Source organism: Alosa alosa, chromosome 15, assembly GCF_017589495.1.
Source record: "Alosa alosa isolate M-15738 ecotype Scorff River chromosome 15, AALO_Geno_1.1, whole genome shotgun sequence".
Classification (NCBI taxonomy): domain Eukaryota; kingdom Metazoa; phylum Chordata; class Actinopteri; order Clupeiformes; family Clupeidae; genus Alosa; species Alosa alosa.
The window spans coordinates 30,862,109-30,885,748 of record NC_063203.1 but is presented as its reverse complement, the minus strand read 5'-3'; the positions used below and the strand labels follow the sequence as shown (position 1 = coordinate 30,885,748).

The 23,640-nt window shown below is 42.5% G+C and overlaps 1 protein-coding gene across 1 annotated transcript in view; it reads left to right on the top strand.

Moving 5' to 3' along the window:
- wu:fb16f03 (eukaryotic translation initiation factor 4 gamma 1) overlaps window positions 1–23,640 on the top strand; it is a 61,440-nt gene that overhangs the window by 29,647 nt on the left and 8,153 nt on the right. The window contains 13 exon segments of the mRNA XM_048264079.1: window positions 2,280–3,479; window positions 3,943–4,031; window positions 4,149–4,518; window positions 5,063–5,196; window positions 5,695–5,718; window positions 8,199–8,456; window positions 8,699–8,845; window positions 13,300–13,326; window positions 13,391–13,443; window positions 17,661–17,742; window positions 18,084–18,191; window positions 19,705–19,965; window positions 20,933–21,044. Of these exon segments, the coding sequence (XP_048120036.1) occupies window positions 2,280–3,479; window positions 3,943–4,031; window positions 4,149–4,518; window positions 5,063–5,196; window positions 5,695–5,718; window positions 8,199–8,456; window positions 8,699–8,845; window positions 13,300–13,326; window positions 13,391–13,443; window positions 17,661–17,742; window positions 18,084–18,191; window positions 19,705–19,965; window positions 20,933–21,044 (2,865 nt within the window).

Genomic DNA, 23,640 nt, shown 5'->3' with positions numbered 1-23,640 from the left:
GGCAGGCCTTCACACAGAATGGACCAGTGGGTTTCTGCCCTTGGCATACGTCATTAACTTCTTTAGATGAGAATTGTTTTCAATGTGTTGTTTTGTTCATGTTAAAAGCCACCATGTTGTGTAATGCAGTGTTTGGCTAAAGCAGCTAGCAGCTAACCTGTGAATGTCTGTTGATGTATTTCAGCAATTCTTAGGTAGCTAGCTGCTAACACTCTGTCATTGTGTGCATTGCATGTTCTGCTTAGCCAGCTAGCTGCTAACACTCTTTCATTGTGTGCATTGCGCGTTCTGCTAAAGCAGCTAGCTGCTAACACTCTGTCGTTGTGTTCGTTGAGCTTCTGCTAAAGCAACTAGCTGCTAACACTCTGTGGTTCTGTGTGTTGCGTATTCTGCTAAAGCAACTAGCTGCTAAAACTCTGTGGTTGTGTGTGTTGCATGTTATGCTAACTAGGGATCGACCGATATATTGGCCGGCCGATATATCGGGCCGATATTTGCGTTTTTTACGTGTATCGGCATCGGCCGATAAGCCGCTGCATTCGCCCGATAGTTTTTTCCCTGCATTATTTACATACAGGCCCACAGGCAGCTCTGTGTTGCTGGAGACGCTGCAATTCACGCGGCAGACTGCCCCTCCCCACGAAAGCAGAGTGCTGAAAGCCTGCTCTTCAAGACAACAGTAAACTTTAAACTTTCAAAGCATCTTTAACCGTTTGACTTAGCTGAAATATTGCCATACACTTTGAAGGTGGAAGCAAGTTTGTGGGTCCAAATGGAAAACACGAATGATAGATAGGTAGGCTACTTTTTTAATGCTTAATGATCGCTTATAAAACTGTTTGCCATTGTATTTAGGGAGCTGCAAATAGCTAAGTTGTAGGCTATCCGTATGCATACGCGTTAAGCGGTAGCTGTTAGTTTAACACTGGTCGATCATATGATTAAGTAATGCCGGCGTTGTTCGAGATATTTGTGGGAGTTTTATTCAGCCACCACCTGGGTGAGTTTTGACGATGTGGTGTGTGCTGCCTCCTCCCTCCCCCTCGGCGGTGGAGTTGCCATCGCGAGTGATATCAGAGCTTTAATAATGAGAGGCGGTTGAATATTAATTGCGGTTAATGTTTATCATGTACCAGACATACTGTGTATGCCTAACTTGTTTAGAGCCGTTTGCTAACGTTATCATTATCAATCCAGTTCAATGGTGGTTCGTCAGCTACCAAACAGAAGTTTGTGTGTGCGCCTGGTCTGTCTCACTCAGTGGGACACCGCATCCTAGCGGTATGAGAGTGCTGCGCTTCCTGAAGGAGAGATTTTAAAACTTTGAGAGATACGTTTTTATACCTTTTAACGCTGATGCCGTTTTAGAACAGAAACATCTGGCCTAACGTTATTTCCACGCTATTTTCCTCTGCTGATTTATGTTCTGTGGTTGACAAATCTGGCAGCTTTTTTTAGAAAAATATAGACATAGAAAAATTGAAACCATGCAGTCTAAAATTACAAATCAAGCACTTTATTTCAATAGCTACTTTTCAGGCTTATTGTTTTCTTAAATTATTTAAATGTGTTGACAAAGGACATTTTGTGATGACTTGAATTATGTCTTATAATATGTCAGCAAGCAATGCATCATCAAGGCTGTGTTGTAAGATGTTGATGAAAGCATTTTGCACAGTTAACCATATCCAGTGCACCCATCCATTAGTTCAATAAATGTTCCTTTTTTAAATTGAGACTTATAACATTTGTTATCATCATTTGTAATTATGTGTCATTTGTATGATGTAAATTGAGGGAGCAAAATAAAAGCAGTATCGGCTCCAAATATTGGCTCAAGAAAATCGGCAGCCTGTATCGGTCATCGGCTAAGGCTGATGGAAAAAAATCGGTATCGGCACTAAAACATCCATATCGGTCGATCCCTAATGCTAACGCAGCTATTCGCTAACACTTTGTGGTTGTGTGTGTTGCGTGTTCTGCTAAAGCAGCTAGCTGCTAAAACTCGGTGGTTGTGTGTGTTGCGTGTTATGCTAACGCAGCTATTCGCTAACACACTGTGGTCGTGTGTTTATGTTGCATGTTCTGCTAACGCAGCTATTCGCTAACACTCTGTGGTCGTGTGTTTATGTTGCATGTTCTGCTAATGCAGCTATTCGCTAACACTTTGTGTAGTGTTCTGCCAAAGAAGCTATCAGCTAACCTTTGACCCTCTGTTACCTCCTTTAGATTCCAAAGGGAAGACTCTGCCCACTTTAACCCTCTGTTATCTCCTTTAGATTCCAAAGGGAAGGCTCTGCCCCCTCAGGCCATGCCCCTCTCACAGGAAGTGCCCATCCCCCCCGGGGAGGACCTGCTTTCAGACGCGCCCCCGACGCCTCCCCCAACCAGCCCCATTAGCGACACGGTGGATGCACCTCCCCCTCCCGCCCTGCTCCTCAAGAAGAAGCCTCCGGAACCGCCCTCGGCTCCGCCTCCAGGTGTGACGAAAGCGGCGCTTGCCGTGGCGTCGGTGTCCCAGCCGCTGGAGTCTCCGATCGCGCAGCCAGAGGAACTGCAGCTGTACAACGGCCTGGCACCAGGGGGCGCCGTGCACGTCAGCCCCATCGCCGAGCCAGACACGCAGAGAGAGGCCCCACTGCCCTCCGCTGATGCCCCCCCGCACACCCCCTCTGCCAAGGAGACGCCCGCACCAACCCCCAAAGATGCTCCGCTTCTCCGAGCCAAGGACACACCTGCTGCTGTGGCGGTGGAAACACCTGCATCTGTCGTGAAGGACACACCTGCCTGTGTCATCAAGGAGACATCTCCACCTCTCGTCAAGGAGACGCCTGCACCAATTGTCATGGAAGTGTCTGTTCCCTTTGTCAAGGAAACACCTTCAGCTGTTGCCAAGGAGAGGTCTGAACCTGTTGTCAAGGAGACACCTGCAGCAGTTACCAAGGAGACGCCTGCAACAGTGGTCAAGGAGACGCCTGCAGCAGTGGTCAAGGAGACGCCTGCAGCAGTGGTCAAGGAGACGCCTGCAGCAGTGGTCAAGGAAACGCCTGCAGCAGTGGCCAAGGAGACGCCTGCAGCCGTGGTCAAGGGGACGCCTGCAACACTTGCCAAGGAGACGCCTGAAACAGTTGCCAAGGAGACGCCTGCAGCTGTGGTCAAGGAGAGTTGTGAGCCTGTTGCCACGGCTCCAGTTGCAGATGCTAAGATGGCTGCCACTCCTGTTGTAATGGAGAGGGCCAGTAAGGCTGACCCTGGTGCATGTCCTGCACTAGCCCCTGGACCAATCTCTGAGCCAGTCGCCCAGGCAACTGTTGCCGAGGCCAATCCTCGTCCCATTGTCAAAGACACACCTCAGACTGTTGCCACAAAAAGCCAATCAGATGTCACTGCCAAGGCAACGCCTGTTACTACTGGCCTCCCCGAGGAGAGGGACGATGCACCCCCCCCACAAGCCCCTGCTCCAGAAAGCACTATGCAAGGTGTGTGTGTGTGTGTGTGTTAGGGCTATGCAATTAATCGGGATTATGACTTCCAACGATTATGAAAACAATGAATTTGATGAATTTAATGATTTTTTTTATTATTATTTCGCTACATTCTCTCATAACAATGCTCTCCTTTTGTCTTGAGTTTTCGTGTGCATTATCTTTTTGCATATATTTTTTCCTGATGGATTATATTTAAAATTCTATTTAAAAATGTTACGTTTTGAAAATGGATGATGGTTCCAAAATCACTGAGTAATCGTGTGTAATAGTCGTCATCTCCGTATTGAACAAAATAATGGTGGTGATGATTTGTGCCATAACGAAGCAGCCCTAGTGTGTGTATGTGATTGCTTTTGCAGCTTATTTTAACCTAGAGATTTGTGTTTGAAGGTGTTAAAACTGTTGTTGCTAAAACTATGATTGTGTGTGTGTGTGTGTGTGTGTGTGTCCACAGCTGCTATCTCTGTGCCAAAGAAGAAGAGGAAGATGAAGGACCTAAACAAAAAGGAGGCGGTGGGAGACCTTCTTGACGCCTTTAAAGAGGTGTGTGTGTGTGGATCCTGTTTGCTTTGAAGTGATGGATTTCTTCAGAAGCAGTCTTTAAAATGGCATTTGGGCATTCAGTTGACAGTGTCGTGTGTGTTTTCTGCTCTTGAGCAGACCGTGCCGACACCCCCTGAACCGGAGAAGACCACGCCCATAGTCCCACCCCCTAAGGAAGAGGCCACACCCACAGTCACGCCCGCTGAGGAACTTGACGAGACGTGGGAGGAGAAAGAGGACAAGCTCGATGCAGCGAACAGCCAACCACAACGTCCCCCTCTGGCCACACCCCCCGAGAACAGCCAACCACCACGCTCCTCCCCGGCCACACTCCCCGAGGACAGCCAACCACAAATCCCCTCTCTGGCCACACCCCCCGAGGACAGCCAACCACTGAACTCCTCCCCGGCCACACCCCCTGAGAACAACCAATCAAAGCGCTCGTCGCCGGCCACGCCCACTGAACAGATATATCAGTACAAAGAGGGTAAGGTCAACACACACACACGCATACACACACACAAAAAAATGTATACACATCATTGTCAGACATGCCACCTCCAGACTGGCAGGATTCATTTGAAACTTAAACACACGTGGGGAAACTGAACAGACTTACCAGTAGACTATGATAAACTAGCAAATTAAGCTACTTTGTTTACAATATTTCCAGGCTTCAACCAGTGCTGCTTTAATTCAGACTTATGTGCACATTTATTTTTTTGAGTGTTTTTCATGATTGTGTTGCTATTTCTTTTCCCTGTTTGCTTTGATTGATAACTGAGGTGATTTCAAATTAGAGGAAGGTTAAGTTTAAAATAAAAGTGTTTAAATGTAACTTTTTTTTTCTTCTTCTGGTCCATATCTGAAATAGATTTTTTTTTTAAAAATAAATAATTATCGATATCGACTGATGAAATACTTATATTGTGATACAGCCCTACCACACACACACACACACACACACACACACACACACACACACGGCAACAACTAGGCGCTAATGCTGCCACTGTGTGTGTGTGTTCCAGAGGAATGGAAGCCTGTGGACCTGGAGGCTAAGAAGAGCTATGACCGAGAGTTCCTGCTTGGCTTCCAGTTCAGTAGCGCCTGTATGCACAAACCAGAGGGCCTGCCACACATCAGCGACGTGGTGCTGGACAAGGTACACACACACACACACACACACACACACCACACACCATACACACCACACACCATACACACCACACACCACACACACCACACACACACCACACACACCACACACACAGTATGCACAAACCAGAGGGCCTGCCACACATCAGTGACGTGGTGCCGGACAAGGTACACACACACACACACCACACACAGGCCAGCATCAACAAACAAGAAAGCCTGCTGCATATCATCTATGTCGTGTTGGATTAGACACACACTTTTTTTCACACGCACATACACCAGTATGCACTGATCTTACTGGACACACACACACACACACACACCTGCTGTGTTGTGTGTGTGTGTGTGGTATGCCAATGAGACGCACCTGCTGTGTTGTGTGTGTGTGTGTGTGTGTGTGGTAGGCCAATAAGACTCCTCTGTGTGTTTGTGTGTGTGGTAGGCCAATAAAGTGGGTGTGTGTGGTAGGCCAATAAGACTCCTCTGTGTGCGTTTGTGGTAGGCTAATAAGACTCCTGTGTGTGTGGTAGGCCTATAAGACTCCTCTGTGTGTGTGTGTGTGTGTGTGGTAGGCCTATAAGACTCCTCTGTGTGTGTGTGGTAGGCTAATAAGACCCCTCTGTGTGTGTGGTAGGCCAATAAGACTCCTGTGTGTGTGTGTGGTAGGCTAATAAGACTCGTGTGTGTGTGGTAGGCTAATAAGACCCCTCTGTGTGTGTGTGTGGTAGGCTAATAAGACTCCTCTGTATGTGTGTGTGGTAGGCTAATAAGACTCCTGTGTGTGTGTGTGGTAGGCAGGCCAATAAGACCCCTCTGTGTGTGTGTGGGTGTGGTAGGCTAATAAGACTCCTGTGTGTGTGTGTGTGTGTGTGTGTGGTAGGCTAATAAGACTCTGTGTGTGTGTGTGGGCTCCTCTGTTGGATCCCGTCACCGGCTGCCCAGCATGAGCTCTGGGCGGACTCCCTCCCTCCTTAAGCCAACCTCGACGAGACCAGCCCTCAGTGGGGCCGAGGACGGTCAGTCACCACCACCTCTCTCTCTCTCTCTCACACTCACACACACACACACACACACACACACACACACTCATTGGTCTGTCTTTCCCTCTCTCTCGCCCTCTCAATTCGGTTTCAGTTCAATTCACCTGTTCAGTTTACAGTATTGCCAAAGCATCTGGAAGAGCAGTAATAATGATAACAGTAGTAAAATAGTAATAATGGTATTAAAGGCACACTATGCAAGATTTTCACCCTTACGAAGCCGATTTGTAGTGAACAAACTTGTAATGCGTGAATGGATTCACCTAGCATATGGCTATATACAGCATAATGATGGCGAGTCCCTACTGAGAAAACCAGCCATGCAACAGGAGGGATAAGTTGCGAGAAGTTTGCTATTTACAATAGCAGAGTAACATATAAATACATCGCGACTCTAGAGGGAGCTCTACACTCACCAAAAATACCTGCATATAGTACACCTTTACATGAAAAATATTAAAGTGTAACTCCGGAGGAAAAACAGCCTATGGTCTATTTACGATAGTTAACAAATTCAAACTTTTGATTGAGAGCAAAATTATGTTCATTGGTGGCGTTTTGACTCCAACACACATATTGCACACTGCCCTCTCCCCACATACACAGCACACTATCCCATCTCCCTTGTCATCCCCCCAACACACACACCAAGACCCCTGGCAGTTGGGTTAGCCCTTGAGCCGTGGATCTGCCCAAGGTTTCTTCCTTAGTAAAGAATTTCCTTCACTATTTGCTCTTAGGTGCTCCTTGTTGGTGCCCCCAATCCCAATCCTCCCCACCTTTCTTATGCAGCCCTTGCCACTTAATCTACTAAACCCTCTTCTAGGGCAGCCGTGGCTTACTGGTTAGCACTCTGGACTTGTAACCCGGAGGGTTCGCGATTCGAGCCCGGCAAGCAGGCCATGGCTGAAGTGCCCTGGAGCAAGGCACCTAACCCTCACTGCTCCCCGAGTGCCACTGTTGTAGCAGGCAGCTCACTGCACCGGGATTAGTGTGTGCTTCACCTCACTGTGTGTACACTGTGTGCAGTGTGTTTCACTAATTCACCGATTGGGTTAAATGCAGAGACCAAATTTCCCTCACGGGATCAAAAGTATATATACCCCCATAAATGCACAAATAGGCTGACCCCAGACATAATTTCACTGCATTTCTTACTTCCAGTAACTATATGCATGTGACAATAAACTTCCTTGTATCCTTGTATCCTTTTGAGTGTTTATTCGCTATTATCAGTAACGCTAACATGGCAAGGTCAACGCTAACATGGCAAGGTCAACGCTAACAGGGCAAGATCAACGCTATTTTCTACTGCTTCCGCTAATTTCTACCACTAACAATGCTCAAAATATAATTACACTTCTCTTGTAGTGTGGTGAGGGTTTCTACAGACTAACCGAAGTATTGTAAAAATTCCATGGCTTCCTGGTCTGGTATCGTCAAATCAGCAGGCGCGTTCGATCAAATCAGCGCAGATCTGGCCTAACATAAGGCATGTTCATATGGAATCCGTGCTGCGCAGATCTGGCCTAACGTAAGGCATGTTCATATTGAAAGACTCAGCCAGCTGTGCGCAGCGCTGCAAGGTGGAACATGCCCTCTGAGTTGATGAATTGCCCCATCCTCAGGTCTTTCAGCTGCTTCACAAGTCAGATTTCCCTGTAGAACTGATGATGGCTCAGGTGTAGTAATGCGTTCAATTGTATTGTCGAAAATTGAAGATTTTTCATCTCTCTCTCCCCCTCTCCTTTTCTCCTTCCGTCTCTCCCTCTTTCTCTCTCCCTCTCCCTCTCCCTCTCCCTCTCCCTCTCCCTCTCTCTCTCTCTCTCTCTCTCAGCCGTCCTCTGGTCTGCCCGGTCCGAGGCGTTCTGGTCAGGGTCTTGGAGCAGTAAGATCATCGCAACATGTCTCTGAGCTGACTGACGTCCCAACCTGGTTTTCTCGCGCCGAGAAGGCCTGGGCTTAGAGCCAAAGCGCCAGCCGGGGGCGGACGGGTGGCAGTGGCGGCAGCGACGCCCAGACGGAGGAGCTGTTCCGGCGCGTCCGCAGCGTGCTCAACAAGCTGACCCCACAGATGTTCCAGCCGCTCATGAAGCAGGTCACGGAGATGGTCATCGACACCGAGCCCCGCCTGAAGGGCGTCATCGACCTCGTGTTCGAGAAGGCCATCTCCGAGCCCAACTTCAGTGTCGCCTACGCCAACATGTGCCGCTGCCTCATGGGGGTCAGTGTGTGTGTGTGTGTGTGTCTGATGGTGTGTTTGCCTCCTCAGCTGAAAGTGCCCATGATGGATAAACCTTGTGTGTGTGTGTGTTTGTTTGTGTGTTTGTTTGTTTGTTTGTGTCTAATGTGTTTACCTCTGCAGCTGAAAGTGTCTATGGCGGGTACACCTAGTGTGATGGTGTGTGTTTGTTTGTTTGTGTGTTTGTTTGTGTGTTGTCTGATGGTGTGTGTTTACCTCTGCAGCTGAAAGTGCCTATGGCGGATAAGCCTAATGTGACGGTGAACTTCCGCAAGCTTCTGCTGAACCGCTGTCAGAAGGAGTTTGAGAAGGACCAGGACGACGACGAGATCTTCGAGAGGAAGCAGAAAGAGTTGGAGGCTGCCACAGAGGTGCGTGCATGTGTTTAGGAGTGTGAGAGACGTAGTGTATGCGAGAGACAGGGTGTGTGTGAGACAGTGAGTGTATGTGTGTTAGAGAGAGAGAGAATGTGTGTGTGTGTGTGTGTGTGTGTGAGAGACAGTTACTGTACTTGGGCCCTTCCAATCAATATGGAAAAAACAAAAATAATGACTTTCCAAAAAAAACATTCGAACATAAATAAATATAATTTTACCATTGGCGGAAAACAACTAGAACAAGTAAGAAAATACAACTACTTAGGACTGACCATTTCTTCATCAGGGCAATTTGATAACGCAATCAAAGACCTATCCGAAAAAACACATAAAACATACTACATGTTAAGAAAATCTCTATTTCAATATAATCCTTCCATCAAATTATGGAAAAAGATCTTTGATTCCTTAGTAAAGCCAATATTACTATCACGGGGTAAATTTAAGAGATTATAAAATATAAGACAATTTGAAACATGGGACAAAAGCCAAACCGAATTATTACATTTGGAATTCTGTAAAATATTCTAGGTTTAAACAGATGTGCACCTAATCTAGGCTGCAGAGCTGAGCTTGGAAGATTTCCCCTCCTTGTAGACATACAAAAAGAGCAACCAAATTCTGGCATCATCTTCAGACTAGCAATTCAGAGCAATATCACCACACTGCTGCCCAGCTGAGGAGTGAACACCCAGAGAGTGACCCTTAAACTTCATAATACAAAACACAACCTGAAAACTGCAGCTCAAGTATTGCTTCAGTAGCAAAGAAGTAGAGAACACAGCAAAACAAAACTACATTAACACATGGAAATGCAAAATCGAACAAGTAAATAAGCTACACTGCTACAGAACTATTCCGAATTGATTACAAATTGGCACCATATTTAAATGAAATTAAAACCATCGTCATAGAAAACTCCTGTCAAAGTATCGACTGAGTGATCATTCCCTGCAATAGAAAAGGGTAGACACCGCCAAACCCGATAGCCCGTGGAAGATCTAATCATGTACCCCTGTAATAATGGAGTAGTAGAGGACGAATGCCACTTCCTCACAGAATGTCCCAATTATCAACACTTAAGAGCTATATTCTACCCACAAATTGAAATCACTTGTCCCGGCTTTATGACTGCCACCAATGAACAAAAACTACAATTCCTCCTGGAGAAATAGATAAATGCCCACTTAGCCTACCAATATTTACAGTCCTGCCACATTTAAGAAAACTTCACATAGAAAAAGTGCATACAGTATATAGTTTTGTTCATCGTTTTATATAGACTATTGTGTAAATTTCCTTTAAATTTAGATTTAGAATGCATGTTTAAGTGTTCTAACTAGGCTTATGGATTTAGTTACTATTTTTTTTAAATAAGTTTCTTTCTTTTAGTTTAGATAAGTTTCCTTTCTTTGACCCCCCTTAAAACAAATATTGTATATGTTTGTATTGTCATGTTACTGCTTTGTGACACTATTTTCTAGGTCATGCCAATAAAGCACATTTAGATTTATTTAGTGCTATGACCTTGAGGAGGAGAAAAATGCATGTGCAGTGTTAAGAGATAATGGGTGAGATGGGTTTTCGTGTGTGTGTGTTAGAGGTGTGAACCGAGCGTCTGTGTGTTAGTATGTGCCTGTGTGTGAATATGTGCGTGTGTGTGAATATGTGCGTATGTGTGTGTTTATTGGCAGCGTGTGTGTGTAGATATGTACCTATGTGTGTGTGTTAGCGTCTGTGTGTGTGAATATATGTACCTATGTGAATATATGCGTGTGTATGTTAAATGTGTGTATGTTAGCGTGTGTGTGTATGTTAGCGTGTGTGTGTGTGAATATGTGCGTGTGTGTATGTTAGCGTGTGTGTGTGTGTGTGTGTGTGTGTGTGTGTGTGTGTGAATATGCCTATGTATATATTAAGTAACTGTGTGAATAATATAAATATATATATATTAAGCGTGTGTGTGAATATGTACTATGTGTATATTAAGCGTGTGTGTATGAAATATATGCCTATGTGTGTGTGTGTATGTGAATATATATATGTGTATATTAATGTATGTATGTGTGTATGTGTATGTAAATATATATATATTTATATTATTAAAATAATAATACTTATATATATTATATATTAAAGCATTATGTGTGTGTATGAATATATATACCTATATGAATATAATACTACTAATATATATATTAATGTGTGTATGAATATATATATATGTATATTTAGTGTATGTGAATATATTACCTATGTGTCTATTAAGCGTATGTGTGTGTGAATATGTACCTGTGTGAATATGTGTGTATATTCGCGTGTGTGTGTGTGTGTAATATATTACCTATGTGCATATTAATTAATAATGTATAATATGTGTGTGTGTGTGTATATTATGTGTGTGTGTGTAGATATGTACCTATGTGTATATTATGTGTGTGTGTGTGTGTATGTGAATATATACTATATACATATTAGTGTATGTGTGAATATGTACCTATATATATGTGTGTGGAAATATATACGTGTATATATATTAATATGTGTAATATATGTATGTATATGAATATATACCTATATGTATATTAAGCAATATTAATATATGTGTGTGTGTGAATATATACCTATAATATATTATGTGTGTGTGAATATATGCCTATGTACATATTAGTGTAATAATAATATATGTGTATATGCGTATATATATGTTAAGCGTGTGTGTGAATATGTCGTGTGTATATTGGCGTGTGTGTGTGTGTGTGTGTGAATATGTGCCTATGTATATATTGTGTATGTGTGTGTATGAATATGCGTGTATCATATATATTATACGTGTATGTGTGTATATGAATATATACGTATGTGTATATTAAGCATGTGTATATGTGTGTGAATATGTACCTATATGTGTGTATGTGTATATATATATAAATATATACCTATGTATATATTAGCAATATATGTATGTAAATATATGCCTATAATATATTATTATTAATATATATGTATATATACGTATATTTATATATATTAAGCATGTATATATGTATATGTAAATATATAAATATATATATATATTAATATGTATGTATGTGTGTGAATATATATACCTGTATATATTAAGCGTATATGTGTATGAATAACCTATGTGTATATTAGCGTGTATGTGTATGTATGTGTGTGTGTGAATATGTACCTGTGTGTATGTGTGTATGTGTGAATATGTACCTATGTATATTAAGCGTATGTGTGTGTGTGTGAGCTATATGTAATATATATATGTGTATGTATATATGTGTGTATAATATATATATTATATGTATATTAAGCGTATGTGTGCATGTATGTATATTATATATGTGTGTATATATGTAGAATATATACCTATATATATATTAATGTATGTATATATGAATATATACGTATATATATATTAGTGTATGTATATGTATATAGAATATATACGTGCTGTATATTAAGCGTGTATGTATATGCGTATGTGTATAAGCATGTGTGTGTGTGTGTATAAATATATGCATGTATATATTACGCGTATGTGTGTGTGTGTGAATATACGTATATATATATTACGCGTATGTGTGTGTGTGTGTGTGAATATGTGCCTGTATATTAGTATATATGTGTGTGTATGTTAAACGTGTGTGTGTATATGAAATATATGCGTATATATATATTAGTATGTATATGTATATGTGAATATATACGTATATATTAAATATGTATGTATGTATATGTGTATGAAATATACCTATGTACATATTAAGCGTGTAATAATATGTGTACATATTAATATATTAATATGAATATATACCTATTAATATGTATGTGTAAATATATATATATATGTATATAATAATATACTATTAATATGTGTATTAATATTAATATATGAATATATGCGTATGTATATTAATGTATTATGTATGTATGAATATATAAATATATATATATTATGATAATATATATATATATGAAATATATGCGTATATATATATTAATAATGTATGTATATGTGTGTATATGTGAAATATATACCTGTTGTATGTTAGTGTGTGTGTGTGTGTGGCGGCAACTGGTGTAATAGGTATGTGTATGTTAAGCGTGTGTGTGTGTGTGTAAAATAATAATAAATTATTAATGTATATTAAGCGTGTGTGTGTGTGTGTGTGTGTGTGAATATGTGCGTGTGTGTATGTTAGCGTGTGTGTGTGTGTGTGTGTGTGAATATGTGCCTGTGTGTATGTTAGTGTGTGTGTGTGTGTGTGTGTGTGTGTGTGTGAATATGTGCGTGTGTGTATGTTAGTGTGTGTGTGTGTGTGTGTGTGGAATATGTACTATATGTATTAATCTTCTATTGTCCCTCTGCTTCTTATTTTCCTCATTTCCTATCTCTTATCATCTTCCTCTGGTACCTCACTTCCTGTCAGGAGGAGGTACATGTAGCGCCTGGAGGAGCTGGAAGGCCAGAAACAAGCGGGCGTGCATGCGGCAACATCCGTTCATCGGGGGCTGTTCAAGCTGAAAGATACTGGCGGGCCCATCATACCTGACTGCGTGGTCAAGCTGCTCAAACGCCACATTGAGGAGGCCTGGGTGCCTCGCCGCCTGCTGTCCACCATCAGCAGGGCCTCAAACTTCCACAAGGCCAAGGTAATGATAAATAACTGTGTGTGTGTGTGTGTGGGTGGGTGATATGATGGTAAATATTATTGTGTTGTTCCCATATACCCGGATGGATCAGTATTTCTACCTAGTGTGTGTGTGTGTGTGTGTGTGTGTGTGTGATATGAAGTGGTAAATGTGTGTGTTGTTCCCATAGCCACGGATGGATCAGTATTTCTACCTAGTGTGTGTGTGTGTGTGTGTGTGTGTGTGTGTGTGTGTGATATGAAATTATGGTAAAATGTGTGTGTGTTCCATAGCCCTTGGGATGGATCAGTATTTCTACCTAGTGTGTGTGTGTGTGTGTGTGTGTGTGTGTGTGTGATGGAAGTGGTAGAAATGTGTGTATTTGTTCCCATAGCACAGGATGGGATCAATCATTTACCCTAGTGTGTGTGTAAAGAGTGGTAAATGTATTGTGTTTCCCAGCCACGGATGGATCAGTACTTCCACCAGATGGAGAAGATCATTAAGGAGAGGAAGACCTCCTCAAGAATCCGCTTCATGCTGCAGGATGTGCTGGACCTCAAAGATGTACACACACTGGCTCAGTAACCTGCGCACGCCTGCACACACGCACCTGCACCACTCACACGCACCACGCACTCACACACCGCCACTGCACACCACCACCTGCACCCACACTCTGCCACACCTACCTGCCTACCTACCACAGATATATGCCCACACTGTACTAACATGTCACAACATTTATTGATAACAGACCCTAGTCTTTTCTAGATGTGTGTGTGTGTACAACCTCATGAACACCCTCTGATCTTCTGGTGAGTGTGTGGCTAGTAGTAGCCTTGTGTGTGTGTGTGTGTGTGTGTGTGTGTGTGTGTGTGTGTGTACAGCCTTATAGACACCCGCAGGTCTTTAGCCCTGGCTTGGTGTGTGTGTGTGTAGATATATTACCTGTGTGTCTGTTAAGCGTGTGTGTGTGTGTGTGTGTGTGAATATGTGCCTGTGTGAATATGTGTGTATGTTAGCGTGTGTGTGTATGTGTGAATATATTACCTATGTACATATTAGGTAATAATAATATTAATAATATATATGTGTGTATATATATACCTATTAATATATATTATGATATTAATAATAATGTGAATAATATATATGTATATTAGCGTGTGTGTGTGTGTGTAAAATATATCGTATTATGTATATTAGCGTGTGTGTGTGTATATTAATGTGTGTAAGAAATATATATTAATCAATAATATATTATGATATGTGTGTGTGTGTGAATATGTGCCTGTGTGCATGTTAGTGTGTGTGTGTGTGTGTGTGTGTGTATGTGCCTGTGTGTATATGTGTGTGTGTGTGTGTGTGAATATGTGCCTGTGTGTATGTTAGCGTGTGTGTGTGTGTGTGAATATGTGCGTGTGTGTATGTTAGCGTGTGTGTGTGTGAATATGTGCCTGTGTGTATGTTAGCGTGTGTGTGTGTGTGTGAATATATTACCTATGTGTATATATATTAAGCGATAATGTGTGTGTGTGTGTGTGTGAATATATTACCTATTATTAATATAATACCTATTATTAATATATTAGCGTGTGTGTGTATGTGGAAATATATCGTGTGTTTATATTAGCGATAATATGTGTGTGTGTGTGTGCGTGTGTGTGGTGTGTGTGTGTGAATATGTGCCTGTGTGCATGTTAGTGTGTGTGTGTGAATATGTGCCTGTGTGCATGTTAGCGTGTGTGTGTGTGTGTGAATATGTGCGTGTGTGTATGTTAGCGTGTGTGTGTGTGTGTGTGTGTGTGTGTGTGTGTGTGTGAATATGTGCCTGTGTGTGTGTGTATGTTAGCGTGTGTGTGTGTGAATATGTGCGTGTGTGTATGTTAGCGTGTGTGTGTGTGTGTGTGTGTATGTGTGTGTGTATGGAATATATTACCTATGTGTCCATATTAGTAATATTATGTATGTATATGAATATATACCTATGTGCATATTAAGCGTGTGTGTGTGTGTGTGTGTGTATGTTAGCGTGTGTGTGTGTGTGTGTGTGTGAATATGTGCCTGTGTGTATGTTAGCGTGTGTGTGTGTGTGTGTGAATATGTGCCTGTGTGTGTATGTTAGCGTGTGTGTGTGAATATATTACTATGCATATTAGTAATATATTAATATTAATGTGTGTGCGTGTGTATATGTTAAGCGTGTGTGTGTGTGTGAATAATAATATATGTATATTAAGCGATAATGTGTGTGTGTGTGTGTGAATATATGCCTGTGTATATTAATATGTGTGTGTGTGTGGAAATATATGCGTGTGTATGTGTGTGTATATTAGCGTGTAATAATAATAATATGAATATGTGCGTATGTGTATATTAGCGATAATGTGTGTGTAATATGAATATAATACCTATGTGTATTAAGCGTGTGTAATATGTGTGAATATGTATTACCTATATGTATATTATGATATTAATATTAATAATGAATATAATGCCCTGTGTACATATTCAAATGTGTGCGATAATATTTATTATGTTAAGCGTGTAATATGTGTATGTGAATATATGCGTGTGTGTATATTACGCGTGTAATAATATATGTGTGTGTGAATATGTACCTATGTATATTAAGCATGTGTGTGTGTGTGTGTGAATATGTACCTATATTATATATTAGCGTGTATTAATAATAATATGTGTGTGTAGAAATATGTACCTATATGTATATTAAGCGTGTATGTGTGTGTGAATATATTACCTATGTATATTAAGCATGTGTGTATGTGTATATATATATGCCTATAATATATATTATAATAATAATAATATATAATATATATATATATAATTATATTAACGTGTGTGTGTGTGTGTGTGTGTGTGAATATGTACCTGTGTGTATGTTAAGTGTGTGTGTGTGTGTGTGTGTATTATGTTAGTGTGTGTGTGTGTGTGTGTGTGTGTGAATATAATAACGTGTATATTCGTGTGTGTGTGTGTGCGTGTGTGTATGTTAAGCCGTGTGTGTGTGTGTGTGTGTGTGTAGAATATATGCGTGTGTATGTATATTAAGCGTATGTGTGTGTGTGAATATATGCGTGTATATTAAGCGATAATAATATTAATGTAAATATATACCTATAATACATATTAGTAATAATAATAATATTATGTATATTAAGCGTGTGTGTGTGTGTGTGTGTGAATATATGCGTGTGTGTATATTAGTGTGTGTATGTATTAATGAATATAATAAATTAATATGTATGTTAGTGTGTGTGTGTGTGTGTGTGTGTGAATATGTGCCTGTGTGCATGTTAGCGTGTGTGTGTGTGTGTATTATGCATATTAAGCATGTGTGTGTGTGTGTATAGATATATACCTGTATGTGTATGTGTGTGTGTGAATATATGTACCTATGTGTATATTAGCGTGTGTGTATGTGTGTGTGGAATATATGCGTGTGTGTATGTTAGCGTGTGTGTGTGTGTATGTGTGTGTGAATATATGCGTGTGTGTATATTAAGCGTGTGTGTGTGTATGTATGAATATAATAAATATATATATATTAATATATTAATAATAATATAATAATGAATATATTACCTATATATATATATTAATGTATGTATATATGTAAATATATACGTGTAATAATATATTAGCGTGTAATAATATGTATGTGTGAATATATGCGTATGTGTATATTAGCGTGTGTGTGTGTGTGTGTGTGTGAATAATAGTATTGTGTATGTTAAGCGTGTGTGTGTGTGTGTGTGTGAATAATAATATAATGTGTATGTTAGTGTGTGTGTGTGTGTGTGTGTGTGAATAATAATAACGTGTGTGTATGTTAAGCGATAGTGTGTGTGTGTGTGTGTGTGTGAATATGTGCCTGTGTGTATTAATCTTCTGTTATCCCTCTGCTTCTTGTTTTCCTTTTTTTTACCTCATTTCCTGTCTCTTATCCGCTCTTCCTCTCTGGTGCACCTCACTTCCTGTCAGGAGGAGGTGCCTTGGCGAGGAGCGGAAGGAAGCCAGGGAAACAGGCGGAAGAGGCGTCGCTGAAACACTCCAGATTCATCGGGGGCTGTTCAAGCTGAAGATGCTGGCAGACCCATCATGCCTGCGACCTAGGTGGTCAGCTGCTCAAGCACCACGACGAGGAGAGCCTGGAGTGCCTCTGCCGCCTGCTGTCCACCATCGGCAAGGACCTCGACTTCCACAAGGCCAAGGTGTGTGTGTATGTGTGTGTGTGTGTGTGGGTGGGTGATATGAAGTGGTAAATGTGTGTGTTGTTCCCATAGCCACGGATGGATCAGTATTTCTACCTAGTGTGTGTGTGTGTGTGTGTGTGTGTGTGTGATATGAAGTGGTAAATATATTATGTTGTTCCTGTACCGGATGGATCGATATTTCTACCTAGTGTGTGTGTGTGTGTGTGTGTGTGTGTGTGTGTGTGTGTGTGTGTGATATGAAATTAGTAAATGTAATGTTGTTCCGCAGCACGGATGGATCAGTATTTCTACCTAGTGTGTGTGTGATATGAAGTGGTAAATGTGTGTGTTGTTCCCAGCCACGGATGGATCAGTACTTCCACCAGATGGAGAAGATCATTAAGGAGAGGAAGACCTCCTCAAGAATCCGCTTCATGCTGCAGGATGTGCTTCTGGACCAACCTCAGGCCGGGTAACACACACACACGCAAACTCGCTAAACACGCGCGCCTACACACACACCTGCACACCTACACACTCACACACCACTACACACACACACACACACCTACACACACACACACACACACCTACACACACGCCTACACCACACCACCTCGCACCTGCACACACCTATCAGGCCTCTCTATGCCACACACCATGCCCCAACATATGCAACATTTATTGACCAGCACAGACCCCCTAGTCTTTTCTAGGTGTGTGTGTGTGTGTACAACCTCATAGACACCCACTCTAGTCTTTAGCCCTGGCTTGAGTGTGTGTGTGTGTGTGTGTGTGTGTGTGTGTGTGTGTGTGTGTGTGTGTGTGTGTGTGTGTGTGTGTGTGTGTGTGTGTGTGTGTGTGTGTGTGTGTGTGTGTGTGTGTGTGCACACAGCCTGGGCACTCAGGTCTTTAGCCCTGGCTTGAGTGGTATTGTTGTTGTGTACGGCCTCGCGGAGACACCCACTCTGAGAATCTTTAGCCTGGTGATATTACACAGCCTCATAGACACCCACTCTAGTCTTTAGCCCTGGCTTGAGTGGGCCTCCTGGAGGCTAAGAACAGCTCAGCTCTTTAATGCAGGGTGGTTCCTCAAGCAGAACCGCTCTGTGCCATAGGCTGGGACAGTTGTCCATCACACTTCTATCACAGTCCTGCTGAGTCATACCAGTGGTGAGCAAGGCTGGGATTCTTTTGCTGTGATGGCATGGACAGTTTGTGCTCTGTGTGTGTGTTTGTGAGGGAGGTAGTAGGTTAAAGTGGTGTCTTATTGTGTGTGTGTGTTTGTGTGTTTATGGTAATCCTAAAGGTGTTATACTTTAACTAGTGATATCTTTAGTCTTAACAGTGTGTACACACACACACACACACACAGGGCTTGTTTACTGAAAGGCCCAGTTTCATTTCTTTGGAAGTGCCTTCAGTGGGGAAGGGAGTGGGAGGAGGGACGGAGTTCAGTTTTTTCAACAAAATAGTTTCTCCCTCCCTTCAACTTCCTCTGTTTTCTATCATCTGACTCCTCTCTCTCTCTCTCTTTCTCTCCCTCTCCCTCTCTCTCTCTCTCTCCCATCTCTCTCTCTCTCCCTCTCTTTCTCTCTCTTTCTCTCCCTCTCTTTCTCTCCCTCTCTTTCTCTCCCTCTCTTTTTCTCCCTCTCTTTTTCTCTCTCTCTTTCTCTGTATCTCTCTCTCTCCTCTCCCTCTCTCTCTCCTCTCTCCTCTCCCCTCCTCTCTCCTCTCTCCTCTCTCCTCTCTCCCCTCTCTCTCCCTTTCTCACTCTCCCCCCCTCCTCTCTCCCCTCTCTCTCTCCCTTTCTCACTCTCTCTCCCCCCTCCTCTCTCCCCTCTCTCTCCCTCTCTCCTCTCTCTCCCCTCTCTCCTCTCTCTCCCCTCTCTCCTCTCTCTCCCCCCCTCCTCTCCCCCCCTCCTCTCTCCCCTCTCTCCCTTTCTCACTCTCTCTGTATCCCCTCCTCTCCCCCTGTAGTCCGGTTGGGTGCCTCGGCGTGGTGACCAGGGTCCGAAGACCATCGAGCAGATCCATAAAGATGCGGAGTTGGAGGAGGCGGGGAGGTGAGGTCAGCAGCTGCTGTCAGAAGGGCGGCGAGGGTCAGAGAGCCAGCGGGGGCCACACCTACTGGCTGGGGGCAGCCGATCCGTAACAAGCCAGGCGAGGAGCTGGAACACTGTGCCCATCTCCACCAAGAACCGCTCCATCGACCCCACGCGCCTCACCAAGATAACCAAGGTATGCCTGGGACAATACCCCATCCCTTACAATACCCCATCAATAACCTATCCCTTACAATACCCCATCAATACCCTATCCATTACAATACCCTATCCCGTTTTTGCACAACTTGTCTCTTTAAATTATTTTATTACTGTTTCCCTAGTGGTGCCCTTAGCGAGTTGCTTTGTGGTTGTTAAAGTGTTATACCATTTAAATGATGACTCACACCCAACATAAAATAAAAGCCCTATTTACTGACCATTACTGACTGTTTTTAAACATTAATTTCTGAAAAAATGCTGTTGACTTGATACAGTTGTGTTCATATGTTTACACACCCATGCTAAAGTTGACTAAAAAGAAGAATAAAAAATCATCTTTTGGAAAAATAATCAAACTTTTAAGGACACCAATTTTCTTTGTGAATAAATAATGTATCATAAATAAATTTGTTTCCTTAAAATACAAGAGGCATAAATATACACATCCCTATTATGTTAAATTCCCATAGAGGCAGGCAGATATTTATTTTTAAAGGCCAGTTATTTCATGGAACCAGGATACTATGCATCCTGATAAAGTTCCCTTGGCCTTTGGAATTAAAATAGCCTCACATCATCACATACCCTTCACCATACCTAGAGATTGGCATGGGGTACTTTCCATAAGCTCATCTCTCAATGCAAATCAAACCAGCTAACTGAAATAAAACCATGCCAATCTCTAGGTATAGTGAAGGCTATGTGATGCGGGGCTTTTTTAATTCCATATCTGAGAGAACTACGGTATGAAGGAGAATTTGTACTAGAATTTCTGATTTCTTGTTCTTGTTTTTTGTGTGAATTCTTCACATGTGTGTGGTGTGTGTGTGTCTGTGTCCCTGTGTGTGTGTCCCTGTGTGTGTGTCCCTGTGTGTGTGTGTCCCTGTGTGTGTGTCCCTGTGTGTGTGTGTGTGTGTGTGTGTGTGTCCCTGTCTGTGTAGCCCGGAGCGCTGGACTTGAATACCACACTTCTGGCCCCAGGGGGTAAAGGAATGTGGGGCAGCTGGGGCAAAGGAAGCAGCGGAGGGACTGGAACCAAGCCCAGCGACGCCGGTGAGTGTGTGTGTGTGTGTGTGTGAGAGTGTATGGGTGCAGGTGTGTGTGTGTGTGTGTGTGTGTGAGAGAGTGTATGGGTGCAGGTGTGTGTGTGTGTGAGAGAGAGTGTGTATGGGTGCAGGTGTGTGTGTGTGTGAGAGTGTATGGGTTAGGGCTTTGACTTTTGCCCAAAAATCATATTCGAAGTTTGTTTGTTTATTAATATTTAAATTCGAATATATTCGAATATGTATTAATAATATTTTAACCATTAAATGTATTCAGTAAGACCGATATTGGTATCAAACTTAAGTTCTATATGTTCTGTCCACCAGAGGGCAGTGTATCAGTCAATGTCAATAGACTACGTGCACGTAAGGCTTTATGCGTGTGTTAAAAATGTTATTATTGAGCATAGGGCTGGGCGATAAAACGATAGCGATATGTATCTCAATAGACATGTGTCGATATCAATAAAAAAAATCGTTCAAGACATTCATAATTAAAGCAACACACACCTCCTGCCTTCGTTGTCCATAAATAAATAAGCTAAATATATCTTGCATTTGTAGTATGTCAAACTCTACCAGAGTGGAAGATGAAGTAGGCCTAACGTTACCTCAACACAGACTCTCCTTGCCCCCGTGCACTCTCTCTCTCTCAACAGGTGCATCCTCCCTCAGCATGCATGTAATCCAAACGTGTCGTGCAAGGCTGACTGACTAAGTGCTATTAAATCCGGTTTAGCATCATTAGCATGCTGCCAGATTTGTTCAAAACTGTTGCATTCAAATTGACTGCTAAATTCTAATCATCTCAATCCGATGCAAATGGAAAAGTATTCCGCGACTCAAAGCAGGGCCTGTCCCAAAGGAAAAAAAAGTATTCATTTCAAACTTAAACACACGCATTGGGAAACTGAACAGTCTAACCAGTAGACTATGATAAACTAGCAAATTAAGCTAACGTTAATTTGTTTACAATATTCAAGGCTTCAACCAGTGCTGCTTTTCATTCAGACTTATCTACATTTATTTATTTGAGTGTTTTTTCATGATTGTGTTGCTATTTCTTTTCCCCTGTTTGCTTTGATTGATAACTGGGTGATTAAAATCAGAGGAAGGTTAAGTTTAAAATAAAAGTGTCTATTATGTCAATGTGGGGACTCACTAGCGTGAACCAGCCAGGATATAGCGTCACCTACAGGAGCCCAGGTGACCAATAATAACCTTGCTAATGAGCTGTGATTTTTACTTCACCAGGGTGAAAAAAATCCTCGGAATCTGAATTGAAAATAGTTTACAAGCAAATACACAAAAAATTATCTCCATAGGCTACAGGTTGAATATTAAGAGATCCCTAAAATTAGTTCGAATATCTTTAATTTTAAAATAATCGAATTATATTAGTCTTGAAGTTAGTCAAAGCACAGCAGGTGTGTGTGTGTGTGTGTGTGAGAGAGAGAGAGTGTATGGGTGCAGGTGTGTGTGTGAGAGAGAGAGTGTATGGGTGCAGGGGTGTGTGTGTGTGTGTGTGTGTGTGTGAGAGTGTATGGGTGCAGGTGTGTGTGAGAGAGTGTGGGTGCAGGGGTGTGTGTGTGTGTGTGTGTGTGTGTGTGTGTGTGTGTGTGTGAGAGAGTGTATGGGTGCAGGTGTGTGTGAGAGGGGTGTGGAGTGCAGGGTGTGTGTGTGTGTATTGTGTAGTAGAGAGGGTGTATGCGATTTTTTAGGTGTGTGTGTGTGTGTGTGTGTGTGTGTGTGAGTGAGAGAGTGTATATGGGGTGTGTGTGTGTGAGAGAGTGTATGGGTGTGTGTGTGTGTGTGTGTGTGTGTGTGTGTGTGTGTGTGAGGAGTGTATGGGTGCAGGTGTGTGTGTGTGTGTGTGTGAGTGAGAGTGTATGGGTGCAGGTGTGTGTGTGTGTGTGTGAGTGAGAGAGTGTATGGGTGCAGGTGTGTGTGTGTGTGTGTGAGAGAGTGTATGGGTGCAGGTGTGTGTGTGTGTGTGTATTGTGTGTGTGTGAGAGTGTATGGGTGCAGGTGTGTGTGTGTGTGTGTGGTGAGAGAGTGTATGGGTGTGTGTGTGTGAGAGAGAGTGTATGGGTGCAGGTGTGTGTGTGAGAGAGTGTATGGGTGCAGGTGTGTGTGTGTGTGTGAGAGAGTGTATGGGTGCAGGTGTGTGTGTGTGTGGGAGAGAGTGTGTGGGTGTAGGTGTGTGTGAGAGAGTGTGGGTGCAGGGTGTGTGTGTGTGTGTGTGTGTGTGTGAGAGAGAGAGTGTATGGGTGTGTGTGTGTGTGTGTGTGTGAGAGAGAGAGTGTATGGGTGCAGGGTGTGTGTGTGTGTGTGTGTGTGTGTGTAGGAGAGTGTATGGGTGCGGGTGTGTGTGTGAGAGAGTGTATGGGTGCAGGGTGTGTGTGTGTGTGTGTGTGTGTGTGAGAGAGAGTGTATGGGTGCAGGTGTGTGTGTGTGTGTGAGAAAGTGTATAGGGCAGGAATTATTGTGTACAATGTGAAAGCGAGAAATTAATATAGGTGCAGGTGTGTGTGAGAGAGTGTATGGGTGTGTGTGTGTGTGTGAGAGTGTATGGGTGCAGGTGTGTGTTTTGGTTGCACAGAACA